Source organism: Acanthopagrus latus, chromosome 15, assembly GCF_904848185.1.
Source record: "Acanthopagrus latus isolate v.2019 chromosome 15, fAcaLat1.1, whole genome shotgun sequence".
NCBI classification, from domain to species: Eukaryota; Metazoa; Chordata; class Actinopteri; order Spariformes; family Sparidae; genus Acanthopagrus; species Acanthopagrus latus.
Genome location: NC_051053.1, coordinates 12869468 through 12893644, shown reverse-complemented (window position 1 = coordinate 12893644; position 24177 = coordinate 12869468). Strand labels below are relative to the sequence as shown.

At 42.8% G+C, this 24177-nt stretch overlaps 1 protein-coding gene across 1 annotated transcript in view; it reads right to left on the bottom strand.

Moving 5' to 3' along the window:
• ptk7b (protein tyrosine kinase 7b) overlaps positions 1-24177 on the bottom strand; it is a 75431-nt gene that overhangs the window by 1828 nt on the left and 49426 nt on the right. The window contains exons 2-19 of the mRNA XM_037123740.1: positions 22517-22813; positions 14889-14991; positions 14445-14629; positions 12120-12267; positions 9771-9901; positions 7834-8100; positions 6960-7096; positions 6679-6814; positions 5921-6040; positions 5459-5608; positions 4920-5067; positions 3757-3884; positions 3145-3345; positions 1809-1970; positions 1467-1699; positions 1293-1373; positions 601-752; positions 215-393 (exon numbers count right to left, since the gene is read on the bottom strand). Coding sequence (XP_036979635.1) covers positions 215-393; positions 601-752; positions 1293-1373; positions 1467-1699; positions 1809-1970; positions 3145-3345; positions 3757-3884; positions 4920-5067; positions 5459-5608; positions 5921-6040; positions 6679-6814; positions 6960-7096; positions 7834-8100; positions 9771-9901; positions 12120-12267; positions 14445-14629; positions 14889-14991; positions 22517-22813 — 2958 coding nt within the window. The remainder of the gene's footprint in view (positions 1-214; positions 394-600; positions 753-1292; positions 1374-1466; positions 1700-1808; positions 1971-3144; positions 3346-3756; positions 3885-4919; positions 5068-5458; positions 5609-5920; positions 6041-6678; positions 6815-6959; positions 7097-7833; positions 8101-9770; positions 9902-12119; positions 12268-14444; positions 14630-14888; positions 14992-22516; positions 22814-24177) is intronic.

Genomic DNA, 24177 nt, shown 5'->3' with positions numbered 1-24177 from the left:
CTGGAAGGGTGAAGGACCAGCAGAGAGAGGGAGGTTAGACCAAAATCAGAAATATGGGCACACGGGGTGTTTGATTGCAACAGCTAATGAACATTCTGTGACTAAAAATATTAATCTAAAAAAGGGCATAATATAGGACTGATCAACAAGGGCTTCTTCAGCTTGAAAGACCTTGTTTTGTCTGTGCTGAATCATACTAAAGAATCAAACTGACCTTCTAGTGTCTCATCGTCGCTGAGTTTGGTATATGGCATTTCCCCGTGACTGAACACTTCCCACATCAACACTCCAAAGGCCCACACGTCAGACTTGGTAGAGAAGTCGTCTTCAAACACAGACTCTGATGGGAGCCAGCGCAGTGGGATCCATGCCTGTCTATAGTGGAAGTACTCACTACATACGAGAGAGAGAGAGAGAGAGAGAGAGAGAGAGAGAGAGAGAGAGAGAGAGAGAGAGAGAGAGAGAGAGAGAGATGACAGGAAGATGGAAACAAATCAGTCAGTTGAACAGAGATGTCCCTGAACTGTAATGATGCCATTTAATACAGCTGATGATTAAAGTGAGTGATAATTATGAAATCATGTAGCTTTTCAGACAGACCTATTGTAGACGTCCTTGCTGAGGCTGAGTGACGACACCTTGACACGCCTCTGACTGTTGATCAGGCAGTTCCGGGCAGCGAGGTCTTTGTGAACAAAACGGTGATTGGAAAGATGCTCCATCCCACGAGCCACCTGGGCACAGATAGAAACCTGAAGGGATAAAAGAGAAAAATAAAGAATAAATAAACTCTCAAGGTAAAGCGATTTTGAGTATAGTTTAACAATGCCAGCAGAAGTTGTCATGGTTTTTCCTTGGTTGCATCAGCAGCATCAGTTTGCCATTTTGTCTTCCCTGGTTGCTTGGCAACCCCAAGGTGAGAAAACACCAGAGGGTCACGGGCCAAGAAATTAATTGTCCTGCGCATAACCCCCAGTAAAACCTCGACTTCTAATTTCTACACTTTATCTGCATGGATTAAACAAAGAGGACATGTTAATCAGTGAGCATAGTATGAGCCAATGTTAAGGCCCTATGTTCAACGTCAATTGTAGTTTCATATTTAGCGTACACGTGAGGGAGGTACTCCTTTTCTTATCTACCTATTCAAGACAGCAACTGAGTGTGTTTTCCAGAATGTCTTAGTATTGCATTGAGGGAACTTGATCTCATGAGGAATGAGACAACTTACACTGACTTTAACATCCTTATGATGACACACATTTCTATCTAGCATAACATTCAACACTTACTTTGGTCTTGGTGCTGATAGGCTGAGACTTGATCTTGTCATCTTTGCTTTTGGAAATTCTGAGGAACTGCTTCAGGTCTCCCTGGTTTGATAAAAGCATAAAAAGTGTTATATCAGGTGAAACAAACCAAAAAAAGACTTCAGTTTGCGTGTGCTTCTATTTCTGTGTAATTACCAGGTCATAGTACTCGAGGATCATGTAGTGGGGCTCTGCCTCCCTACACAGGCCCAACAGGCGGACAACGTTGGGGTGGCTGAGCTTGGCGAACATTTCAGCTTCGCGGCGGAAGTCGAGCTGGAGTTGTTCGTCTCTGGTCTGCAAGCTCTTCACCAACACGACCGTCTCTTCCTCGCTCTCCTCGATACCCTTAGCTTTGCACAGCAGCACCTCGCCAAACTCCCCTTTACCTGAACATATCGTATAGCACACATCATTTTAGTCAGTGAAAACACCGGCTCAGACTACAAAGACATTCATTCTCAGTTAAGCAATGGAGGGGTGCATAAATTACTCTACCTAAAGTAGTGATGGTTTGCAGATTTGCTCGAGGAAAGTGGAGTTTATCATTGTTGACATGGCTGTGGCGTTTCTCGGTTGTTGCCATGGTACCCATGTTAGTGAGTGCCACCTCTTCCTGGATCTCAGTGGTGGTGTGGCCATTTTGTTGAACAGCCCCACCTGATAAGCACAACACACATCCCATGGGGTCAAAAGTCATATACATGTCACATCTCAGTAAGTATTACAGGGCACTGTAAATGTGATGTGTGTCCAAGTACAGAACAATGTCTTTATCATTGCCTTATAAAGAAAGCTGAAACATACAAATCCAAAAATTGTTGCTCTGCTGAATGAAATGTGAAGTGTTCAAGTCAAAGTCTCATTCCATTTGAAATTTTAAATATCCAACCATCAAGTGTTCCGGGTACGCAAAGCCAGACATAAACAAAAAACAAGGCCATCCATCAAAAACTCATGTTTTCTTGATAAATCTTTTGTTACAGCTTTTATACTTGGAAACAGATCTACATAGTCCCTTCTCTACGGAAATACAAGTGCTGCTGTCTACAAATTACTCCCCATGGGTGCTACCAATTTACAAAAGGGAACTCCAATTTCTGAGTGACATTTCAGAGCTTTTTCTGGTAAGAGACTGGAAATGTTCTCGTCGTCACAGGATAGGTGTCAAAAAGGACAAAGCAAGCAGTTTTCATTAAATGTAGAGTAAAGGTGTGGAGAGAAAAGATTTCATCAGGGTGTCTGCACATATCTGACTATTATGTCCTTGTTTAACATCATGTACTCATAGCTTATTTAGCATTGTATCTGCTAAAAAAAAAAAAAAAAAATATATATATATATATATATATATAGATATAGATATAGATATAGATATAGATATAGATATAGATATAGATATATAGGCACAAAAATGTACTTATAATGTAAAAAAACAAAATTATGATTATTTCCAGGTATTCTAAAACTGTGCCATATGTTCATTAAAGCACACCATTCTATGGTTCTATTCCATTGCGTATCTTATTCTCAGTATTCATGTTTATTTGCCGAAAAGCCCTGTGTAAAACTTAAGTGTATTATTATTAGCATTTCCTTCTGTCTATCAAAAAAAAATAATCTCTTCTTAGTTTAGACCATGAATTGGTAAACAGCCTATGTGTCAAATTTGATCTGAGCGTGCTCTACATGCTATACCCAAGATAACCTCAAGATGGCATCAAATGTCCTAAACATTTCACCAACGCTTTGAGGACCATAAAGTTGGGGAATATGAACACAACTCCCCCTCAACCACAAACCATACACATTCTTCTCCATCAAACATTCTTACCATTGAGACACTCCATCTCAGGCTCCTCTCCGTCCTGGCCCTTCTGCAGTCTTTTGGCGTTGCGTCTCTTCTTGCAGTAGAACATGAGTCCCAGCACCACGATGATGTAAGCCACAGCCGCTCCCACAGACAGTCCGATGGTTTGGATCATCTTATAAGGAGCCCTGTCCGTTTCGTCTTCAAAGGCAGGCATTGGTTTGTCTGTTGGGCACAGGCAGCAATTGTGGTTAACTTTAATTCAATTCTCCTACTGAGCTAATCTAGAATACCATCCTGCTACTTTGTGAGAAAATTAGTTGATATGGGACACTAGTGAAAGTAAGTGACTGCAAATTTCAGCCTCAGACAGCCCACAGGAGCCTCAGAGTTATTAGATCTAACATCTGCCCAATCCCATCACCTCAGTGACAGCCGTGGCGTCAGTGTCATGGCTGTAATTATTAACCTGTCGAGATAGATGACAGGCAGAGGGTGAGGGTTTAATAAAGGCCTTCATCCTCTGCTTGTGATTGCGGTATACACCCCCTGCATACACCTTTGTTCCTGATAAAGAAAGCCTGTGTAAATGCAGTATGTCTGTGTGCCTCTGTACAATATGTGTGTTTAACTCACCCACGACAAATAGCTGAGCCACGCGGTCTTTGATGCTACAGCTGTTTCCGGCCACGCATGTGTATTTACCGGTGTCATCAGTAGTGACATCTTTGATCACTAACGTGCCATTGGGCATCTTCTGGAACCTGGAAAACAGAGGGACAGGACAGATGAAGCTGGAGGCCAGAAAGAACATACTCCATGTCACAAGATGCAATTTGAAAATCTTAAACGTGCTGAACAAAATTGATCAGGTTTAATACATGTTATTATAGAGAGTTACTGGAAATTAGACTGTTCAAGAAATGATTGATAATCACGAGTATACATTCAGCTCTTGCTTTAAAGTTTGAATTTTAGTATCAGCACATTAACGTTTGTCAAAATTTTTTTTACAGCCCATCTTCTTTGTAGTGCCCATGTTGTTTTTTAGTTGGTTGGATGCTCCAACACACCTGTTTCAAGTGACAAGCTGATCTTTTCCCAGCATCTACAACATGCAGGGCAGTGGGCCCCATGAACAGGACTGAAAACACTGGCAGACACTAATATATATAATAATAATATAATATATATACTAATATATATACTAGTAATATAGTAATATATACTATAACATTTATAAACATACAATAGGCCTTGTTTAAGAATGTTTCGTATTCTTATCTTAAACCTCTTCATACTTTGTTTCTGTGAGGTTTGCTTACAAATCAGTCATTAGAGCTGTGCTGCACTGTGACAGAAATAAAGAAGGAATGGTTTGGCATAGAATCAGATTATGGAAAAAGAAGACTTTGACATGAGGCCGTTGAGGGGATATGTGACAACAGAATATTTTAGTGTACACATAGATGATGTAACACTATCAGGTTTTATAATAGAAACTATAATTATAATATATACTGAACACTATGAGTAAAAATAAAATGTTACACAAGGAAGCTGTCGAGCCACTGACTATACTGGCAGGCCACAATGATTATCTGGTAAACAGAATATTCATTTTGCACTACATTTGAGTTTTTCTCCCCCCTGATGAGAAAGGCAGACACGTGTTCATGTCTGGTACAACAGCTCTGAAACAATCTTACACTAAGTGTCTTAAAAACAAATCTACACAAGACATTTTTGCATTCAAGTATGATAGAGAAGAAGAGAAGACAAAGACGCGTCTCATGTACCTCCTGTTCTTACTGATGTCCAGCTTCTTGTCTTTGTCCATCCAATGAATGTGCGGCTCCGGGTCGCCGGTGGCCTGACAGTGCAGGACAGCTGTGTGTCCTTGGTACACTGTAGTGTACTCTGGCTCCACCTTAAACTCAATGTACACTATAAGCGCATGCACACACACACACACACACACACACACACACACACACACACACACACACATTAGTACAACCCCTATTACACCACAACTGGGCTGTAACATTTCCTTTACAAACCGCGGTGACTGTGGTGACTGTGGTTTACATCCTCTCGGTTAAACTCACCAACCCGCATGCAATTCATTACTGGGCCGTAAAAAGGCCACCAAACACACAATAAATGCTGCTGTATTTGCCACTTGATGACAGTGATCAATGATTTTGTCATATTAAACCACCCTCAGATGCACTGAGACCACAAGCACTCTGGATGTGCGACTGATGACTAATGTGGTAGCCTGACCCTTTCTCTAACAATCCCCTGACTGCAGGAAGATGAGCGAGAGGTTTACCGGCCACAGTGAGGGTCACCAGGGCTCTGATCTCCCCCTGCAGGCTGTTGGAGGCGATGCACGTGTAGTTGCCGGCGTCGCTGCGGGTGACTTTAGTGAAGTGGAGCTGGCCATTCCTCTGCTCGACATGGGGCGGTAGCTCTCCTCCGTCTGCAGGGGGGGACAGAGAGACGCACAGAGGGGTTAGGAGGGCTGAGTCTGGTTAAATGGACTCCTTCATGGCAAACGCAGATGAAGGGGGAAATGATCCATGATGATGAATCTTCCTCACACTGTTTATTGCAGATTCTATGCGTGGTTCCACACATTCTTGTGGAAACAGCATTTATCATCATTAGCATGCTAGGAATGAAGAGAACTGCTGCATTTTGGATAAGATATTTCCTCAAGAGAGTGTTTAACATTGATTCCTTATCTGATTTAAGCTACTGTGAGTGAAGGTTAAGCCAGCGGCGTGCACACCTGCTTTGGTCCAACGGACAGTGGGGCTCTCCCTGCCTTTAGCTGAGCACTGGATGGTGATCTCGTTATCCAGCTCCAGGCACTGAACAGGCTGGGGGTTCGGGGTAAACTTCAGCTTCTCTGAAACACAAGTCCAAACATCACACATACATTACACATGTGGTAAACACTGACAGAGATCCCATGATCTACAGTATGTGTCAAAGCGTCTTTTGTGCAACTAGCACTGCAAATGAGATGACACACATCATGTTCAGACACATTCAGGGAAATGCAGCTACATGCACACACAGATCTGAGTATAGAAACTGAGGTCTATCAGAGGCTGAGATCATATAAACACAGATTGGCCAGACAAAACAGGGACATGTCAGCCCATCTATCACAGTAATCCTATAGCAGCAAAGCTACACTGATAGGAATTTATCACGGAGATAATGTGTGAAAATGGAGGCTGGAACAAAGCTGCCATGTATGAGTCACATTTTACACCTCTGTGGGTGTCCTGCAGGACACAACATAGGCATGCTCGTCCTATTTTAGGAAACACACACATTCACACGCTCAAGCCCAAAGGCGCGACCACATTTGTTTTAGATTTTCTCTCTGCGCTGTTAGTCATTACGCCCTGGATATGATTCAACCATTGCACATTACATTTTCGGTAATTGTGGGGAACAACTTTAAATGCAGGCTCATTGAGAACAGTGTAGTCTACTGTAAGTATTGATCAACTAGGTGATTTTCTCGCAGCTTACCGAGCACAGTAACTTTAGCTTGGCCAGACAGTCGACCGCCTGCGGTCTTGGTTTCACAGCTGTACAGCTGTCCGTCGTACACCTCCACATTGTTGATCCTGAGGGTGCCGTTATTGAACAGTTTAAAACGAGAATCCTGCAGGGAAGAAAAAGAGGTTTCCTTTAATGTAAAACTCTCAGAAGCCACAAAATTTGGAGAGCTTTCATCTGCTATTTGTATACAGAATGCAAATATACGTGTGTCTGTGTGTGTCTGTGTGTGTGTGCGTGTGCTAACTTACTTCTGGTGTGATCATGATGCTGTTGCGGTACCAGGTGACCTCAGGTTCAGGGTCGGCCTGAGCGTGACAGTGAAGATAACCTGGTTTACCCTCCTCTAAGTAGCTGTCCTGAGGCCTCATCACCCACACTGGGGGAGCTGTGGAGACAAAAACACACAACGCATTAATACTTATTTAGCTAATACCAGCACTTCGAAGTAATAAACAAAGTGTTAATGTTATTTACATAATTTCCTCAGAGTTTCCTCTCTGTTTTAAGTGATTTAGAAACAGATTTAAAATAGAATTGGGGATCAAAATTAGGGATCAATTCCTTTAATTGATAGTTACCTTATAAACCGATTTCCAGTCAATCATTAATAATACGTGAAATATGTTGGAAGTTTAGAAACTATAAGTCAGTCAACTAAAAAAAACTGTCTGAACAACTGACATGATCTATGTTCGAGGTGACATCTGAGACATCTGTTGCAATCTACAACTGGCCCAACAAAATTCAGAAGTATTGAAACAACAATATTTAAAAAATGTAATATCTCACTTCTATTATGTATCTTTTAGATTAAGAATTATATGTACTTTAAATAAATTTGTTCATACCAGTATTGTGAATTTTTTTTATCATATATTTGAAGAGAAAATATTTGTGATTTGTAACAAGACACTTTTTGATGTATTTCTGCCCATCTGCCCGTCACTTAAAACATTTTTAATTGGTTAAAATCTTCACGGTTATCGATCAATTGATTTTATCATTAACATCCCTCGTCAAAATTGAAGAGATATCAGACTTTTTCCATCTTTAGTATGGGTAAAGTTGAGTGACACTGAAACTAATCAAATGTCCCTTTTAATTAGTCTGAATATGACTCACTGGCCACAGTGAAGGTGAACTCCTGTGTCCTGCGTCCTGCCTTGTTCTGGGCCACACAGGTGAAGATGCCTGAATCACCGCTCTCTGTGGGACTGAAGACCAGATCCCGGTCCTCCTGGTACACTCTGCCCTCTGTGGGCACCCGCTGACCTCCTCTCTCCCACCAAACCTCTGGCTCAGGTCTGCCGCGTGGGGGTCGACAGGCCACTCGCTGCAGGGAGTCTGCTGTGAAAACCTTCGACATCTTGGGTACCATGTCCTCGATCTCTGTAGTGGAGAGCAGAGAGAATTTTCAGCGTGAAGCAGCAATCTGAATGCTGAAATTGATTTCCATTCACACGAGGCCCCTGATAATCATCCATCTGTCTTCAAAGCCACGGAAGCATTACTGACTTTTGAATTTCATGAGCAGCCAAGAGCATACTTAATTCCAACACACAGTTCAGCTAACGGATTTCCTGTCTTGTTAGGAAAAGTCCTCTGATTTGTAGCGCAGGCCACAGTAATTAGAGAACAAAGCGCACAGTAGGCGAACTGAGTATATAGGTTGTATGGGAATTAACTAGGGAATGTGTGAGGTGGGTCATATCAAAACTGGCAGCCCCTATACAGTAAATGGAATGTGATCTGTGGACTCACAAGACCTCCCACTACTGTGTACTTTAATACTGTGTGTGTGTGTCCCAAATGGAAGTCATTAATTCTTTATTGGCCGACAATGCTCCAAAAGCTGGTCAGTGGCTTCGACCCTCTACTAGTCTAAGATCTAAATCGATTAATGAGAACACAGCGAAACACACATTTCTCAGCAGATGAAAGAGAAGCGGAGCTGGGGGGAGGAGGGGGAGGGGGCGGAGGAATAAATGAGGTGGAGCTAGGATGGAGTGACTGTTTAAACTTGTCCCCTAAATACTGAATTCTACTGTGACACAATCCCCTATAATGCCTGCAGGGATTACCATCAGATTAAGTGAATTAAGGTATTTAAATGGAGCTGCGGATCACTGGGTTAAAACTGCAGATACAGTCGAACCTCGTTAATCCAAAACCCTTGGGGAGAAGGGGCTGCTCGGGAGGAATAAAGTACTTGGGACCCTGAAACGCAGAGAAATTCCAGCCCTAAGCTCATTCAAAATATTTGACTTGCATGCACTTGCATTTCAAAATGCTGGCTGATTAGTAAGATGAGAAGATACTACAGCTTGTTCCTGCTTTAAGCTCAAGCAGACATTTAAAGAGTAGTGGATTTAGACAGGAAAAAAGCAGGTGCTGTAATGTGCAATATTAAAAAACTCTGATGTGTCTAGACTAGTATACTACATTGTTTTCTCTGTGTATCAGAACCTGATCTTTATGCACAACCACAAAGTTGTATTGTTATATCTCTGATGTTGTTTTTTTCATTTTATAGTGGTTTACACACCTGTTCACATTTCTCACAAGACAACCTCTATTGAAGTTGGATGACGATCACAGGGCAGGTCTACTTACGTTAAACATTTCACAACCTCATAATTACACTGCTTATTAGCCAGTTTGAGTCATACGGCGTGTTATCTAACACATGTTCAGCCAGGTGCTGCCACACATTGGAGAAAGTTTGTTAAGCTAAACAAGCTTGGCAAACAGCTGGACTGTTGGAGGAATTAATATGGAGGGGAAGCAGGAAAATGCTCCGGCACGGCGTGTGTAGTGGATACAGCTGGTCCGGATGTCAATAAGGGAATGTCATTATCATCAGAGAAATCTGGCTCTAAGTGAAAGAGCCAGAAGAAGAGGTGGGGAGGGCAGAATGAGATGGGGGGGAAGGATTAATATGTAATCCAAATGCCCCCTCAGTCTCAGATTACACAGATTTCACAGGTGTTTATCTCTCACCAGTTCAACAACTGCAAATGTGTGTGTGTGTGTGTGTGTGTGTGTGTGTGTGTGTGTACCTGCTATGAGTAAGGAGGCCTCCAGAGTAACATGGGACCCTCTGAGGCCACGGCCAACACACTTGTAAGTCCCTGTATTCCTGGGCTTGACCTGGGTGATCAGCAGTGTGCCGTTTGAGAGCAGGACCACACTGTGGGGCAGAAAACAGTCCAGACAGGTTACACTTCCAGATCGCCTTGATCATACATCTCACCATCACCAGTGTTGGGGGTAATGGTTACAAAGTAAAGCTGTAATCAGATTACAATTGTCAGTAATAGAGTTGCAATGGTACGAGACATTTTTACGGTATGATAACATCACAGTTTCATGTTATGACTGTATTTGATATTACACATTTATTATTCACATCATATGATAATTTCACACAAACCATGAGACATTACAGTTCATGAGTTGGCTTTCATGTGCTCTTTGACTATCATTAAACATGCCTCTTCATGCCCACACAACAATCGCCTAACCTTGGCTCAATTTAACCCAGTGACACCGTCCAGTGTACACCACTTGTGCACTTGTGTACACTGAATCATGTGTCAGAACCTCTGCCGTAGTGGTAAATACGATAGAGTGAGCGCCTGAAAGCTTAGGCTATTTTAATATAGGCCTACTTTTTCGTGTTAGGCATATTACCTGAATCTATCTGAATTGCCCTGATTCACTAAAACCCAAGCCATCTGCTGCTCTAAATAGGTTAGTAAATACTGCGAGTTGGTTCACAGAACACAAAGAAAGGTGTCCTACATAGTGAGTTCACTTTAAAAAACAGTCTTATGCTTTTCCTGATGGCTGGCCCATGGGATCTGGCAGGCTAAAGGGAGTATTGGTGCCAGTGATGGACGGGATGAGATGTAATTAAAGGCTGACCTTAAGCCAGCTCCAGGGATGACAGATAAGGAGCTGTACATCCCAGGCAGCACAGAAATCAGCTCCACAGACTGGACAACTCAACAGCTCATCACAGTTGTATGAAAAAGTAGTTATGAAGCTCATGGGGAAAGAGGATATGTAAAACAGAGTGAAATAAGCAAAAAGCACTGCTGGATGCATTTAGGATTCTGGGGAATTCCCGAGGAGAGTTTTCCAAAAGCAAGATTCATCCAGGAATATTTGGTTTTGCACATGATTCCTTCGGGAGGACTGATATTTCTGTGCCATCTCTTCTCTTCTCTTCTCGTCTGTTCAATAGCAGGAGGGAAATGAGCTTTGGGAGCTTGTGCGAGTTTCCACTCGAGAAATGGAGAACAAGTCTGTGGAATATTACTTCACTGCGAGGAAACAGTCTAAAATAACCACAAAAACAAAATGAAAAGAGGGAATCATCTTAATAGCTACATTTTATCCAACTCACACAGAATACAATTTCAGATATTTGCCTCCACAGTTGGTTTGAACAATGGGGCATCATTTTTTTTCTGTCTGCAAAAATAGCTGTGAGCTTACACTGGCATGTTTTTTCTTGGTTTCATACTTCATACTAAACAAACTTCATCAAACATTCGCACAAAATCTAGAGGGGGGGTTGTCTAAACAGTGCAGGTGCAAAACAGATGATAACCCCTGCAGAGCAGCTGCATTCCTCTGGCATTATATCAGCCCAGATCAATAAACACAAACACACCAGGCCTCCTTGGAATACAGTGTGCGTGTTTTCATATTCATGCTCATTACACAGCACTAGCACCCGCGATCCTGCTGCTGAGTCATCACTGCTGAGGTGACCGAACCTGCCTCTGACAAGCTCATTACACACCGAATAACTATTGATGGAGTCCTTCCCATACCTCCCTCCCTCACTGAACACAATAATCACTTTAAAATCGAAAACAAGGCTCTCCATGTGGAACAAGCTGCCCACAATGTGATTGTGTATACACATAATGTGCCTTGAGCCCTGAGGGAGTACTTGGCACTTGGTATAGAAATTGGTTATTATCTCATTCTTATGGTTTTATAGGGGACATGCTGCTAAGCTGATTGTAGGGTATTTTTCTGCTTACTGGAGAGCTACAAAGTATCTTATGATAGGCTGGAGAGAAAGGCTGCGTTCAGGTGATGTATGGTAGACTGCAGAGAAACTTTACTGTGCTCTGTTCCAGTAATAATATTCCTTAATGTGCAATCCATCTTAAGGACTGAGTAGTAACAGCACACACAGAGCCGAGAGCCCGATGCAAGAGTTCCACCTCATTGGGTTCAAAGGACTCCCTGAAGCTGGAGCTTATATAATGGTAAGAAAGGAGAGGGAATGAAGTGGGGGCAGGATGTTGGTGGGAGAGGTGGTGTAAGAGATGGATGATGAGATAGAAAAGAGTAAAGCAGAAGGGAGGATTTAGCCCTTAACATACCGAGTCTTGTTTGCCAGCAGCTCATTTTCATGATACCACTCCAGTGTTGGGAGTGGTTCGGCGGTGAACTGGCAGTGGAGCGCGGCCTCCTCGTTCCTCAACACCACCTGGCTCTCCGGAGTCACCACCGGCCTCGGAAAACTCTTATCTGTGAGAGAGGTAGACAAACATCTGCATTATTACGTGTGCAGGCATCCGACCATCAAGTTCCATCTGCGTGGATGTCCGTACACCGATCTGCTCCGGGGCTTTTATTAAAAGCTGCCAACAGCAGCGTGAGGCTCGAAACCAAGCGGCCTTCAGGTGGCGGTGTGTGTCAACACCTAAGGGGGGCCTCACGGGGAGACTTAATGAGGTCAATGAACAGACCCTGCAGCTTATCTGCACCATCATCTCCCCTTTCTCTGATTACTTAAATTTATAATATTTGAAGTGGGGTAAGAAAGACTCAAGTGGGGTCAAATACTCTGGAAACTAGAAAACTCTGTCCCTGACTGATTAATTTGATAAGTAACTCAAAGGGTAAACAATGAATAAGTTGTATTGTATTTTTAAAGGATGGGGGTTCTGTAGTCATTTCATTTCAACCAAGAATGCTTTAATGGCATTTTTTTTCCCTCTATCAACATTCTTTTGACCCCTTCAACCCCGCCAGGCATCCACTGTAAGCTTTGGCCAAAACTTGGCTGCTCTGACTTGCCAGAGATTTGGTAGCATACAACCTGAAAGAGTAGTAATTACCACAAATATCTAAGGAAATTGTTATGCTCCAAATACAAAGCTGAAGGGTGTTGAGCTCAATTTAGAAATGGGAACATGAAAACACCCTTAATCCAGGATTTAGCGGTTTGTATTTTTCAATTCCGAACAGCTCATGGAGGTGCAGTGCCAGTAGCAGTATTAGGATGTGACTACTAGTTTGTGTGAAGAAAAAGAAAGCACACCTGGCCCACCCAGGAAGTCTGAGCCAGGGCCTCATCTTAAAGAGCTGTGACCGTTCATTGAAAACCTGTCTAAATCTGTCAGCTTTTCCTCAAGCTGAAGCCCTATAGAGGAGCAGAGGGTGGCGACGCGGTAACTGGAAACTCAACAATTATCCATTCTTCCTTCGGCCAGGTGCTAACCTAGCGTGTCGGCGAGTGTGTGTGCTGCAGGTGGCAAATTAGAGTGGAACAGGGCATCAGGTTACTCGCACAGATGTGCTGCTGTATGTACAGTACTAGCTCTGCAGCGTCATAGACAGGAAGGTCACTCACACTCACACACACACACACACACACAGTAAACATCAAAAGTCCTGTTGCGATCCTGCAGAAATACAAATCATCTCTCTGTACATCAACACTGTTTGTGAGAGCTACAGTAACACAGTCAGATCAACAGAAGGACACTGCTGTTGCTGAGGGAGCCGATGTTATTGTTCGCTCTCTGGATGTTTATGATGTTTCTGTCTGCGTGGGTGGCGAAGGAGGAAGGTGCTAACACACTCTCAGGTAATCACATTAGGAACACCATCACTGTCTCTTCCTGCTTTCTCTTACCACTAATGGTGTAAAACACCCCCCTCCTCCTCTTCACCGTACTTCCCGGCAGAGGACAGAATATTTCCTGAAAGCTGAAAATATCTGACTTTTAATTATGGCTGAAAGGATTACTTGATTAAATCAATTAGTTAATCATCAGTCACTGATTATCTCTAATGTGGGGAAATTATTTTTTTGACGATTTTTAATAGCTAAAGTAAATACTTGACTGTAACATGGACAAAACAAGAAGACATCGCTATATAGTCATCTGTTATAACAAAATAGAAATGTACAAATACGAAAATGTGTCAAGAGATCTGTCTGTTTGTTTACAGGGCTATAAAAAGTTCCATAGTGCATCTTTAACTGTAAGGACTATATGCTGCTCTTTAACATTTACGAGAGTAAATGACGAGTTGCTCGGCTTTCGACTGCTGGTTGGACCAAAGAAACAATTTGAAGACATCACTGTGGGCTCTGGGATCTTGCAATGACCTTTTTTTCTTTTTTACACTTTGATGACATTTTAAAGACTGAATGATTAATTGCTCTATCGTGAAAATAAGCAACAGATTAAGAAAGAGAGAGTTGCAGCCATTGAAATAATTCCAACAAAGAACCAGTACATTTCTACAGGCAATGCTATAGGGTGAATTCAACGGGTAATAATTACTGAATAATGGATTATGTCATGCAGTAGCAAAAGAAACAACTGAGAAACCAAGGACCCTTGTGAATGTCAGATTGGATGAAGACACTGTGAAAAAGCCCCCCCCCCAACACACACACACACACACACCTATAATGTTGAGTGTGAAATTGCTGTTGCTGCAGACATGCCCGGCTGCATTCTTGGCGCAGCAGTAGTACAGGCCGTTGTCGTCCGGACTGGCGCTCTTGAAGGTGAGCGTTCTCTCCTTGTTGTTGATCTGATGGCTCTTCTCTGTCAGCTTCACCCCGTCCTTGAACCACTGGCATGTCGGCCTGAGAAGGAGAGGATTAGAGTGGGAAGGCATGAGAGAGGTTAGGGACAAGAGAAGACAAAAATTGGGGAAGAGTCGAGTGATTGATGAAGACAAAAAAAAGAAGAGGAATAGAGTTGAAAAGAGGAAGAATAGGACAGGCAGAACATAAGGCCATGAGAGAGGCCATCCAGGGCAGAGGAACAGTTTTCAGTACAGTCCTCCACATGATCCTTAACCCTGTGAGCTCTGAACTTGAGGTGATGTGGGAGGAAACTCACCGTGGGTGTCCGTCAATATGACAGCGCAACGTGACTGGCGCAGAGCTCTCGATATCCCCCTCTGAGGTGGGCTCCTTCAGAGTCACACCACCACTCTCTAACCCTGTGGAGGAAAAACAGAGGATACTGTAAGCTGGAGGAGTGAGGAAGCATCTGAGGACAGGAGAAATAATAGAGGAGAAGGACAGGAGGAAAAATTGAGTTAAGTGGTCATCATGCTGTCCGTCCTTGCGGGACACACGGAGATGCTAATGGTTCCTGCTTGGAAGAGGGCAGGGAGGCACATCACTGTGACAACACTGTGACTCAGGAACAGAGGCAGCGTGGTGAGAGAGGGTCCTCTCTCCTGAACTCACAGGGCATTTACGGTGCTTTTTATGGACATTTAATGGACAGCTCACAGACTTATACTGAAAGAAAGAGACTGCCCATAAATTCAGGAAACAGTTGAAAAAATTTTGACCTCTGACCTTAGCACACCAATTCTAAAAATGCAGGAATATTTCTTCAAAGCAGATCAGGTGTGTCTACATTACTTCACCATCAGTTGAGCAAATCCCACAACAAAGCGATGAGAGGTATCCCTCACACAAGAAACATGAAACCTGATCAATGGTGTCAGAGTGACGGATGAGCAAGAGGACAAATGAAGAAAACAGATGGCGGGAAATTGATCCATAGTCGTCCGCTGGACGCATCATGGTGCAATGAGAAATGAGGGGAACAGAGTGGTTTTACCATTAAGGGTTTGACCCAGTGCTCTGGGATATATATAATATCCACTATATACAGTATGTCAAGATATCATCACAGTGGCAAATCATTCCTACATTCTCCTAAAAGAAGGGCAGCCTAAGATCATTTTTCAAATGTTCAAGGCAGACTAGAAGATTTATCTCATGAGCCATTTCATCAGTTTTTCATGAGAAAGGGAAGCGGTGGCTCCTGCAAGCCAGAAGTTCAGTGTCAGCCATTACATTTCTGAATTTGATTAGATGGAGACTCTTCTGCTGACAAAACATATCACTCTCTGCTGCAGAGCTAGATACTGGTGAAGTGTACTGATGCATTAAAAAAGTATTTCACAGTTAATTAGAGAAAGCTGTCCCCCCTGCTAGAGACACCTTACATTTGGCTGTATTTAAGATGTCTACAGTTATCAGAGACTTCAATTTAATGCTTTTTAAGACCTTTAAAAAATAGTTACTTCACCATATTTAAGACTGACTTTTAGAAAAATCATGTTTTTCTTGTTAAAGCATTGCAGGTATAAAGGCACAGAGTGCGTTAGGTTTATCTCCACTTCACAAACATGTATATACAAGTATAAATCAAAGAGACTGAATTGAATTCAGCAGGTTTAAATATTTTCTACATCAGAAATGTGGACTTTCGTTGAGAAGAGCCTTATCTGTGGCAAGTACAACCTCACATTTGAGACTATTTGCAATATCCACTGCCCATTCAGTATCCACTCAGTCTTTACACGTCTGGGGAATTAAAAACAGCTACATCAGAATGCTTGTTGTCGATTTCAGCTCAGCATTCAATACAATCGCACTCACGAAGCTGATACGAAAACTTAACACTGTGCTTGAGCAAAACACTCTGCAAGCAGATACTGGACTTCCCTCACAAGCAAAGCCCAGACAGTGTGGACTGGCAGTTACACCTCCTCAGCGTTAATGCTATAGCACTTGACTACAGAGCAGCTTCATTCCTCAGGCTGAGACTCTTCAAATCATCCTCCAGACTCCATTTTATGCGAGCCTAGTTTCATTTTTTAAAACCCTAGTGTTGTAAAAAAATTGGCCATGTACCTCATCATTTTTAAAGCCTAATTTTATAAAATTGAATTTAGAGCAAAAACAAGACACTCTAAGGACCTGCAGACACTCTGTGAGATTGAGCCTTTGTGTTACCTTACAGGAATTCCCCTTATCTTGTGGTGTGTGTTGACTACACAAATACTTTGTGTTTACAATGAGTGAGATCAGTGCTAATTGTTATTTATGTGATGATATATGAGCTGTGGTTTTGTGACGTTCACAAACCCAGTCTTGTTACTGGGTGCATACATCTAATTCACGGAGAAAGCATGTTTGTTTGGGTTGCCCTAGTTTATGTATGAGCCCATGAGGGCTTTTTGTCTTTGTGTTTGTTTGACTCGTGTGTATTAGTGTAAGACATTCCATCATGGCGGGTTACATTTATTTGGCCTGTGGCTGAATACTGTGGCTGCATGTCTGGATCATCTATGAAATATGCATGGCATGGGCTTCCACCTGAGAGAGGGCTGGAGAGGGAGGGGGGGCAGCACCACCGTGAGGTCAGAGGGGGCGCTAGAGGAAGACCCGTCACAATGAATTACACAGGAAGGTGGCTCAGGGGGATCATGGGAAACCTGTCTCCACAGAAACAGGGCCTCCAACCCTCTTGCATATATCCCCATCTGCGCTCATTAACTTCCTCCTGAAACAGATGCCCCAACACCTATATGTGTGTGAACGCCATGCTGGATTGGAACAACTATGTGTGTTTGTATGTCTGTTCGTGGTGGTGAGGTGTGAAATGAAGTGGATGATGTTGAGCCCTGAAGCAAGACCACATGCGCATAAATGTACTCAAACGTCTTTTGAGAGTTCTAATTGGTTGCGCATCTAAGTCAAGGACGTTGCAGTCAATAGCTCCAGCAGCTTAGTGACGAGGAGGAGGTGATGAAGGCCATGCCAGCAATGGGGACCTGGGGCCAGACGCTCCAGACAGACCTGTTATTAGTGCACTGGAAGCGTATGGGGGCCGACAAAACCAGAAGGGGAAACAGTGAGTCACTGAGGAGGAGGAGAGACTCTGAAAAAGCGCGATGAAACAACAACTATCATTTGCAGTGTGACTGACATTTGCTAAATGAAATCAAAACATTTGTTTTAACCTGCCCGGAGCAACAGGTGGGTGTCAAACTGTCAACCTCAGGAGACACAGCTGCATTTTAAAGGGATACTTTTATACAGGTCTATGTTTTCTGCTGTCTATTGCCAACTGGAGAAAAAAAAGTGATTCAACAAACCGACTTTAACCTCTCGGTGTCTGGTACGTCAGTCCTGGGAAAAACCCTCTGACACCTTTTTTTTATTTGGAAGAAATATTTCACATTCCAGCAGCATGAGTCTGCAGTAAGAGGAAAAACAACAAGACAAATAAAGAACCTACATAATGTAGGAAAAAGAAATCACAGTACAAGACACACTGCCCGAGCTCCGTGAACAATGAACACGAAATCAACACACACTGCCTTGTGACTGTCTATTGTTTCTCCTACTCATAACCAATTCTCTGTATCATTTAATTTTCAAATTGACCTGGATTCTCTGACAGTCACACATTATTACTTTTGCATTGCTCATAACTCCATTCACAACTCAGGTTTCTCCAGCTGTCCACTCGACAAACAGAAGGCGTTCTTTCATAACCTATTAGTGGCAAATACTTCCCCGTAATCCTTCTCAGAATGCATGACTAAGTGTTGGAGCAGGCCTGGCAGCTAACGCCATAATTAGGGGTGTATAATTATTATGTTGGAGGCAGAACAGGAAGCTCTATCAACACAGGGATGATAACAGATGAATTGTGAGGATACTGTGAAGGCAGATGCTTGGACGGTTCTTCCCTCACTGTGCCAAAATGCAGCTGTACCAGTGTGTGTTAGTCTGTTTCACTCAATGAGCTGATTTGTTGCCATGGAGAAGGGTTCCTGCAACAGAGAGAGGCAGGGTGGATTGTGTTATCCAGAGCGGTGTTGGGGATAGGATTTGACAGACAGCACCATATGGCTATGGAAGTTACTAAAACATGTGGCAGAGCAGCTTCGTATTGTCAAAAAAAAAAAGAAGAAAAGATGAAAAAGTGTCCTTGCACTCTTGGGAAGAGCGTGACAGACTCAGCTTGCTGTCTCGAATGAGGTGTCAGATTTTATCAGCTGTGGCTGACAGAGGTCAGCAGACCAAGCTGCACACCACAGCAACTCTGAGATGCTACTGCTGTGAGAAGGGGAAAAAGAGTCACTGACAGTGGAGCAAAGTCACTCTGCAGGGGAGAAGCTGACGGATGGAGCCTGGGTCATTAAGCATGAGGAAGAGCTGCATCTCGACAGCTCCAAAAAATGACAGCAAAGGAAGATGTAGGAACTATGACAGGATGTGTACTGGTAATAAGTAAGGATGCGCCAAGATGCATCTGCTGCACTAAAGTAGGTTAAGGAAGGACACATGCTGTGTGATTAAACTAAGATGGCATGTGTGTGATTTAAAAGATTAAACAAAAAGTGCCTTCTTCCTTGCATTTCCACTCTGTTTTCTCTCTCTTCCTACAAGCCAACACAATCCTGTACATAACACTGTCAGTCTGCATCTTGTTACCAAGAGTCAAGCGAAGCATCGCCTCCAGGACCAACAAACATGCTGACAATAGTGATGACTGAGCCCGACGCCTCTGCTGGACGCGGTCTCGCCGTGGAGACCCAGTGACCGGGCGGGACAAAAGGATGAAGGGGGGGCTAAAACCTCCATTAGTGAAAACAGAGGGGGGATAATTACTCTGAATAACTCTCAACTGGCAAGATTTGCCCACCCACCATTGAGAGCAAGATAAATTAACTCTCTCTCTGTAGAGGGTGGGAGGGGGAGGGGAGACAATCTACTCCAGTACAGTCCATGTACAGTATATATGGAATAGCTCACCCCCCACCCCCCTACAACCCACATTTACTAGTATGCACGCAAACTAGCATACACATGAGCGAACGCACATGCAGGATTACTGCCGGGGGGGGTCTTTACTTTAAAGCTATGTGTGGCTTTATCGCCCGTTAAATGTATGTTGGGGAAATATGGGAACATCTGTCAAAACATGGTCTGATCCGACTAAAGCGATCCAGGGAAGGACAGCTAAATATGTTGATATACAGATAGATGTAACATGCAAAGTAAATAGGATGATTTATTACTGTATTCTACTTGTGGGTTTGATTCAGAAAAGTACGTGCATTCCATTAAGAGAGACATTTTTCTGAGTGGCTTCTTGTCTCATGTCATGCCTGAGGAGTCCACTCATATTGCTGCATTCTTATTAAACTGATACAAAGCTATCGATCTTGCTATTTCCAACAGAGTATTAATGTGAGCTGCACTGATAAGACTGCATCCATTAATATCTGCCTCACAGCTATGTATCTGCTGCTGTTCATATCTGTTCCATGTCTGTAGCACTGCTGTCTCTGAAAAGGGAGGAACATGTAGCTGGCATCACACCTCTGCTCAGTCCTCATAGTGATTTTGCTAAAAGGCTTTGCACACAGCCAATTTCAAAATCAAAGATTTAATTCAAAATCCAAGATTTATTACTGAAACTTACATTGATTTGACATTAACATTGATGCACTTATAAAGTTGATATGGCAAACCTGTCAGTTAACAGGTGATTATTTCAGGGGCACCAGACAGGTCATATGGACTCTCTGCACAGGTACTTAAAAGGTGTGTTTCTGCAACTGTTTTATATCTGAAGACAGACATGTTCATGGGAGAGTTATCTAGTGTGTGTTGTCTATACTACAGTCTTTACAGGCTCACAGACAAGAATTCAAAGTGAAAGCAGCTTGAATGGGTGGGCACTTCTCAGGTTTACTGCTGTGTTATAGTGTTTTTTTGTTGTTATTGTTTAAACTTTCATGACCTTGATTTTTCCCTTTACATTCTCAAACTTTCACAGACCCCCTGCCAAGTTTGCTGTGTGCAAACCAAATAGATATGGGGCAACGTTAGCATTAATTTGTTATCCACTAAATATCTGACTCATTAGCCACTAAATGCTCCAGCTAAAGTCTAAGCTGGGAAGATGAGTACACCAGTTTTCTAGAGCGTATTACTGAAAACAGCTGCCTGCAGTTTTAGAAATAACACCAAGGTAAGACAGTAAAACTAAAACAGTAAAATTGTGAGCAGAAAAAAAAAAACAAATAAATGAGCTTAAGTAGCTCCAAACAGCTGGGGGGAACTGCAGAGCTGATGATAACTGTCACTATGAGCTACACTGCTCACATTACACAATAATTCCATCCACTGTTGATAGAAAATATTGTAGCTTGAGCATGAAACTTTTTAAATTATCTCTCTAAAATGAATGTATGTGATCTGTACCTGCCTGAAGACATGGTAGGTGATCAAGTCACACCTTATTTTTTATTTAGACCAACATTTTTCGACTCTTCTCTGAATGTTCTTTTGTGTGAAAAGAAGCCAATCTGCACTAACATGTACTACCACTTATATATAAACAAGTGCCCATATACATTTCCATGATAAAAGGAGTTCAGCAGGAACAAAAAGTGTTTTTCTTTTAAATTATTACACCAGCTTCCTTCCAATAAAAATATGCCTGTCTGTTACAATGCGTGGGAATATTAATGACCTGGCAGATAACACAGTGTATTCTGGGTCACGATGCAGCTCTTAAGAACTGGAGCTTCATGTCTAACTCGTTTTCTCTTCTTTCTAATCTGTGGGAGTATGTCAGTTGAGCTTTATTAACACACTACATCATGTTAAATTTCAACACATAAAAGCAGCTCCCTTCAGATCAGACATGGTTTGGAAAACTGATGTGCTCCTTTAGTCTGTGTGGCTAAAACTTTTAATCGTTTAGAGTCAGCGCTCAACATCACAGACCACAAATATCCACTGGTGGAGGCACATCATACAGTGGGGGTTAAGCCTCGGCTCTATCCCTCTGTCTGTCCCTCTCAGTCGGTCTCTCAGTTTTGCTTCTCGGAGGTCTGGACACTCTCGTAATAAGCCTTTGAACAATTAACATCACCGCAAAGAAAAAAAACCCCCGTTGAATCCTGCTACAGAGGACAACATATTCCAGATGGAGCCATTTTTTACTCTGCTTTGCTTTTTGTTTTCTTCTGCCAACAGTACAAACTCTGTGTTTGTGAGACACAAAGGCTTTTCAGTAACAACTGGTACCTGAGGGCCCTCCACAATACATGAACAAGGTTGTTATCTACCCGAAAAAGCATTGTGCAGAATTTCCATGGCTTCCTCTGAAACCTAAGAAGGTCATTGAGGTTAGGTTATGGGGCTAAACAACAACATTAAGACACTAGTGCGTCACCCTGTTAATGGGACAAAAAAGGTTAGGAAATGCCTGACATGAATTAAAGCTGGAGTGAGGAGGGCCTAGTTAATCTAAACCTAAATAATTATAGAGCTCAAAAGTAAATTACACTGCTCAGAACTTCCTGACAAAGGCCTTTTGATGCTATATGGGAAAAGAGAGTGTTACACAACAGAGAAGCAACAAGAAACACATGCTTGGTGGTACACATATCCAGTTTCCTTTGGACAGTGCGAGAGGAAGCCACAAAGAACAAGGCAACAAGGTGGAAACATTCCTTAGGCTCATACTACCTGTCACTTTATACTCTGACTTTTGTTTTGCTTTTTTGATCCAGAAACTGGATGCACACCCTCGTTGCCATTATGAAACTCTGTCAGCCGGCAATTTTCACTCAGGAGGGTTTGTTTTCCTAGAACGGAGGGTGAGAACAGCTTGAAACAAACACTCACACTTGATATTGAAAGAGGCGTTCGTGGAGTAGAGTATCTCCCCCGTGACCGTTTTCTCTGCAATGCACTCGAAGCTCCCCGCGTCCAGCCGCCGATCCACGGCAGTAAACTTGAGGTTGCTGCTCTCCTGGAAGCGCCTGTCGTCGTTTTCCAGGCGCTGGCCTTCGTGGAGCCAGCGGTAAGTGATGTCAGTTGGATCGCTGACCTCGCAGCGTAGCATGGCACTGCGGCCATGCAAGGCATCCTGGGACTTGGGCTCCTTGGTGAAGTGGAAGGATTCAGCCTGGATGGACAGAACTGGAAAAGGAGAAAGAGAGAGAAGGGGAAAGTAAATGACAGGATTAGAATGGAGCAGCTGTTAACATTTTACTGCTTTTTCCGTTCATTAAGTGTATGCCATGGCGACCACTTAGCCTTGCGGAAGAATGCAATGTTTAGACAATACTGGCGAGCTGTGAATTATTTTGTCGTAAAATTATCAGACCCAACACGGAGAAAATACTTCTTCCTTGTTAGTGAGGCTGAGTGGGTGATGCATCTCATAGTCATGTGCCATCAGCTCAGCCAGACACGTCTCTCAAACAAGACATGATGTGTTGCGCACACATCCTCACGCACACTTAAATCTTTCATTCCCCCTCATGATGCTGTGTACAGGCTTTGTGTGAGAGACATGTTTTCTGCTCTATTTACTCGTGTCTCAGTGGAGAAAATGACAAGAGTGTGACTTGGACTGAGATAACACTTCCAGGTCACAGTTGATGAACTACTGTCATGAGGTGAGAGATCGCACTAAACACAGAACTAAATCAGGGGTAAGAGAATGAAAACAGGGAATAGTTCAAATGTGATTAGAGTGATTTTTTTATCTAATTGTTAGCTGTATAAGATATACACAGTTTTATGTTGGTTCACTGATGCGTCTTCCATGCCAATCTGCAATCATTACTGTTGCTAATTTTAAAACTTTGCCTGAAACAAGGGACTCTGTCGTCCTGTGTTAACATGCAGGAGGGAATTCTCATACCAGATTTATAGTGTGTCAAGGAAGGCCCTCATGTGTCCTGCGTAAAACAATATTATCATACCTGATGTCAAGGTTTGTTATCATAAGGAACAGTCTGCAACTAGAGTTGATTTAGCGTACCTACACCTGCGTAACAGTGTGAGTGCTTGTGCGGGTGTGTGTGTGTGTGGAGGTCTTCATAGCCTCTTTAAAGGAATAGAGCCAAGTAAATAGGGGATCTTTCAATAATGTCAAATCAAAGAGTCTGTTGAAGATGAGCCAAGGTAATTCCTCCATCTCTGACCCTCCTCATCCCATCGCTCCTGCCTGTCTATCTCCTCATCAGGCTCACCTTTGTCTGAGCTGCAGGTGGCTCGAGCCAGCCTGCAGAAACAGACACAGAGAGGCTGATCAAACATGACAGGTAGAGAGGGCGTGACAGGGCTGGGTATGACAAGAACAAATAAGTTTGCCTTAAATGCCCCTGAAGTTTTAGGCAGGAGGAAATTTTCAAAGCAAAAATTAGAAGTAGAGAGCCAAAACGAGTATCAAAAAGTTAGCTTAGATGTGAAGAGTAAAATGTAGAAATAACATTTCTGTCATGCAATTTAAAGTGGATCAGACTGAGGCTTATATCTCCAGAATGTGTTGGTGA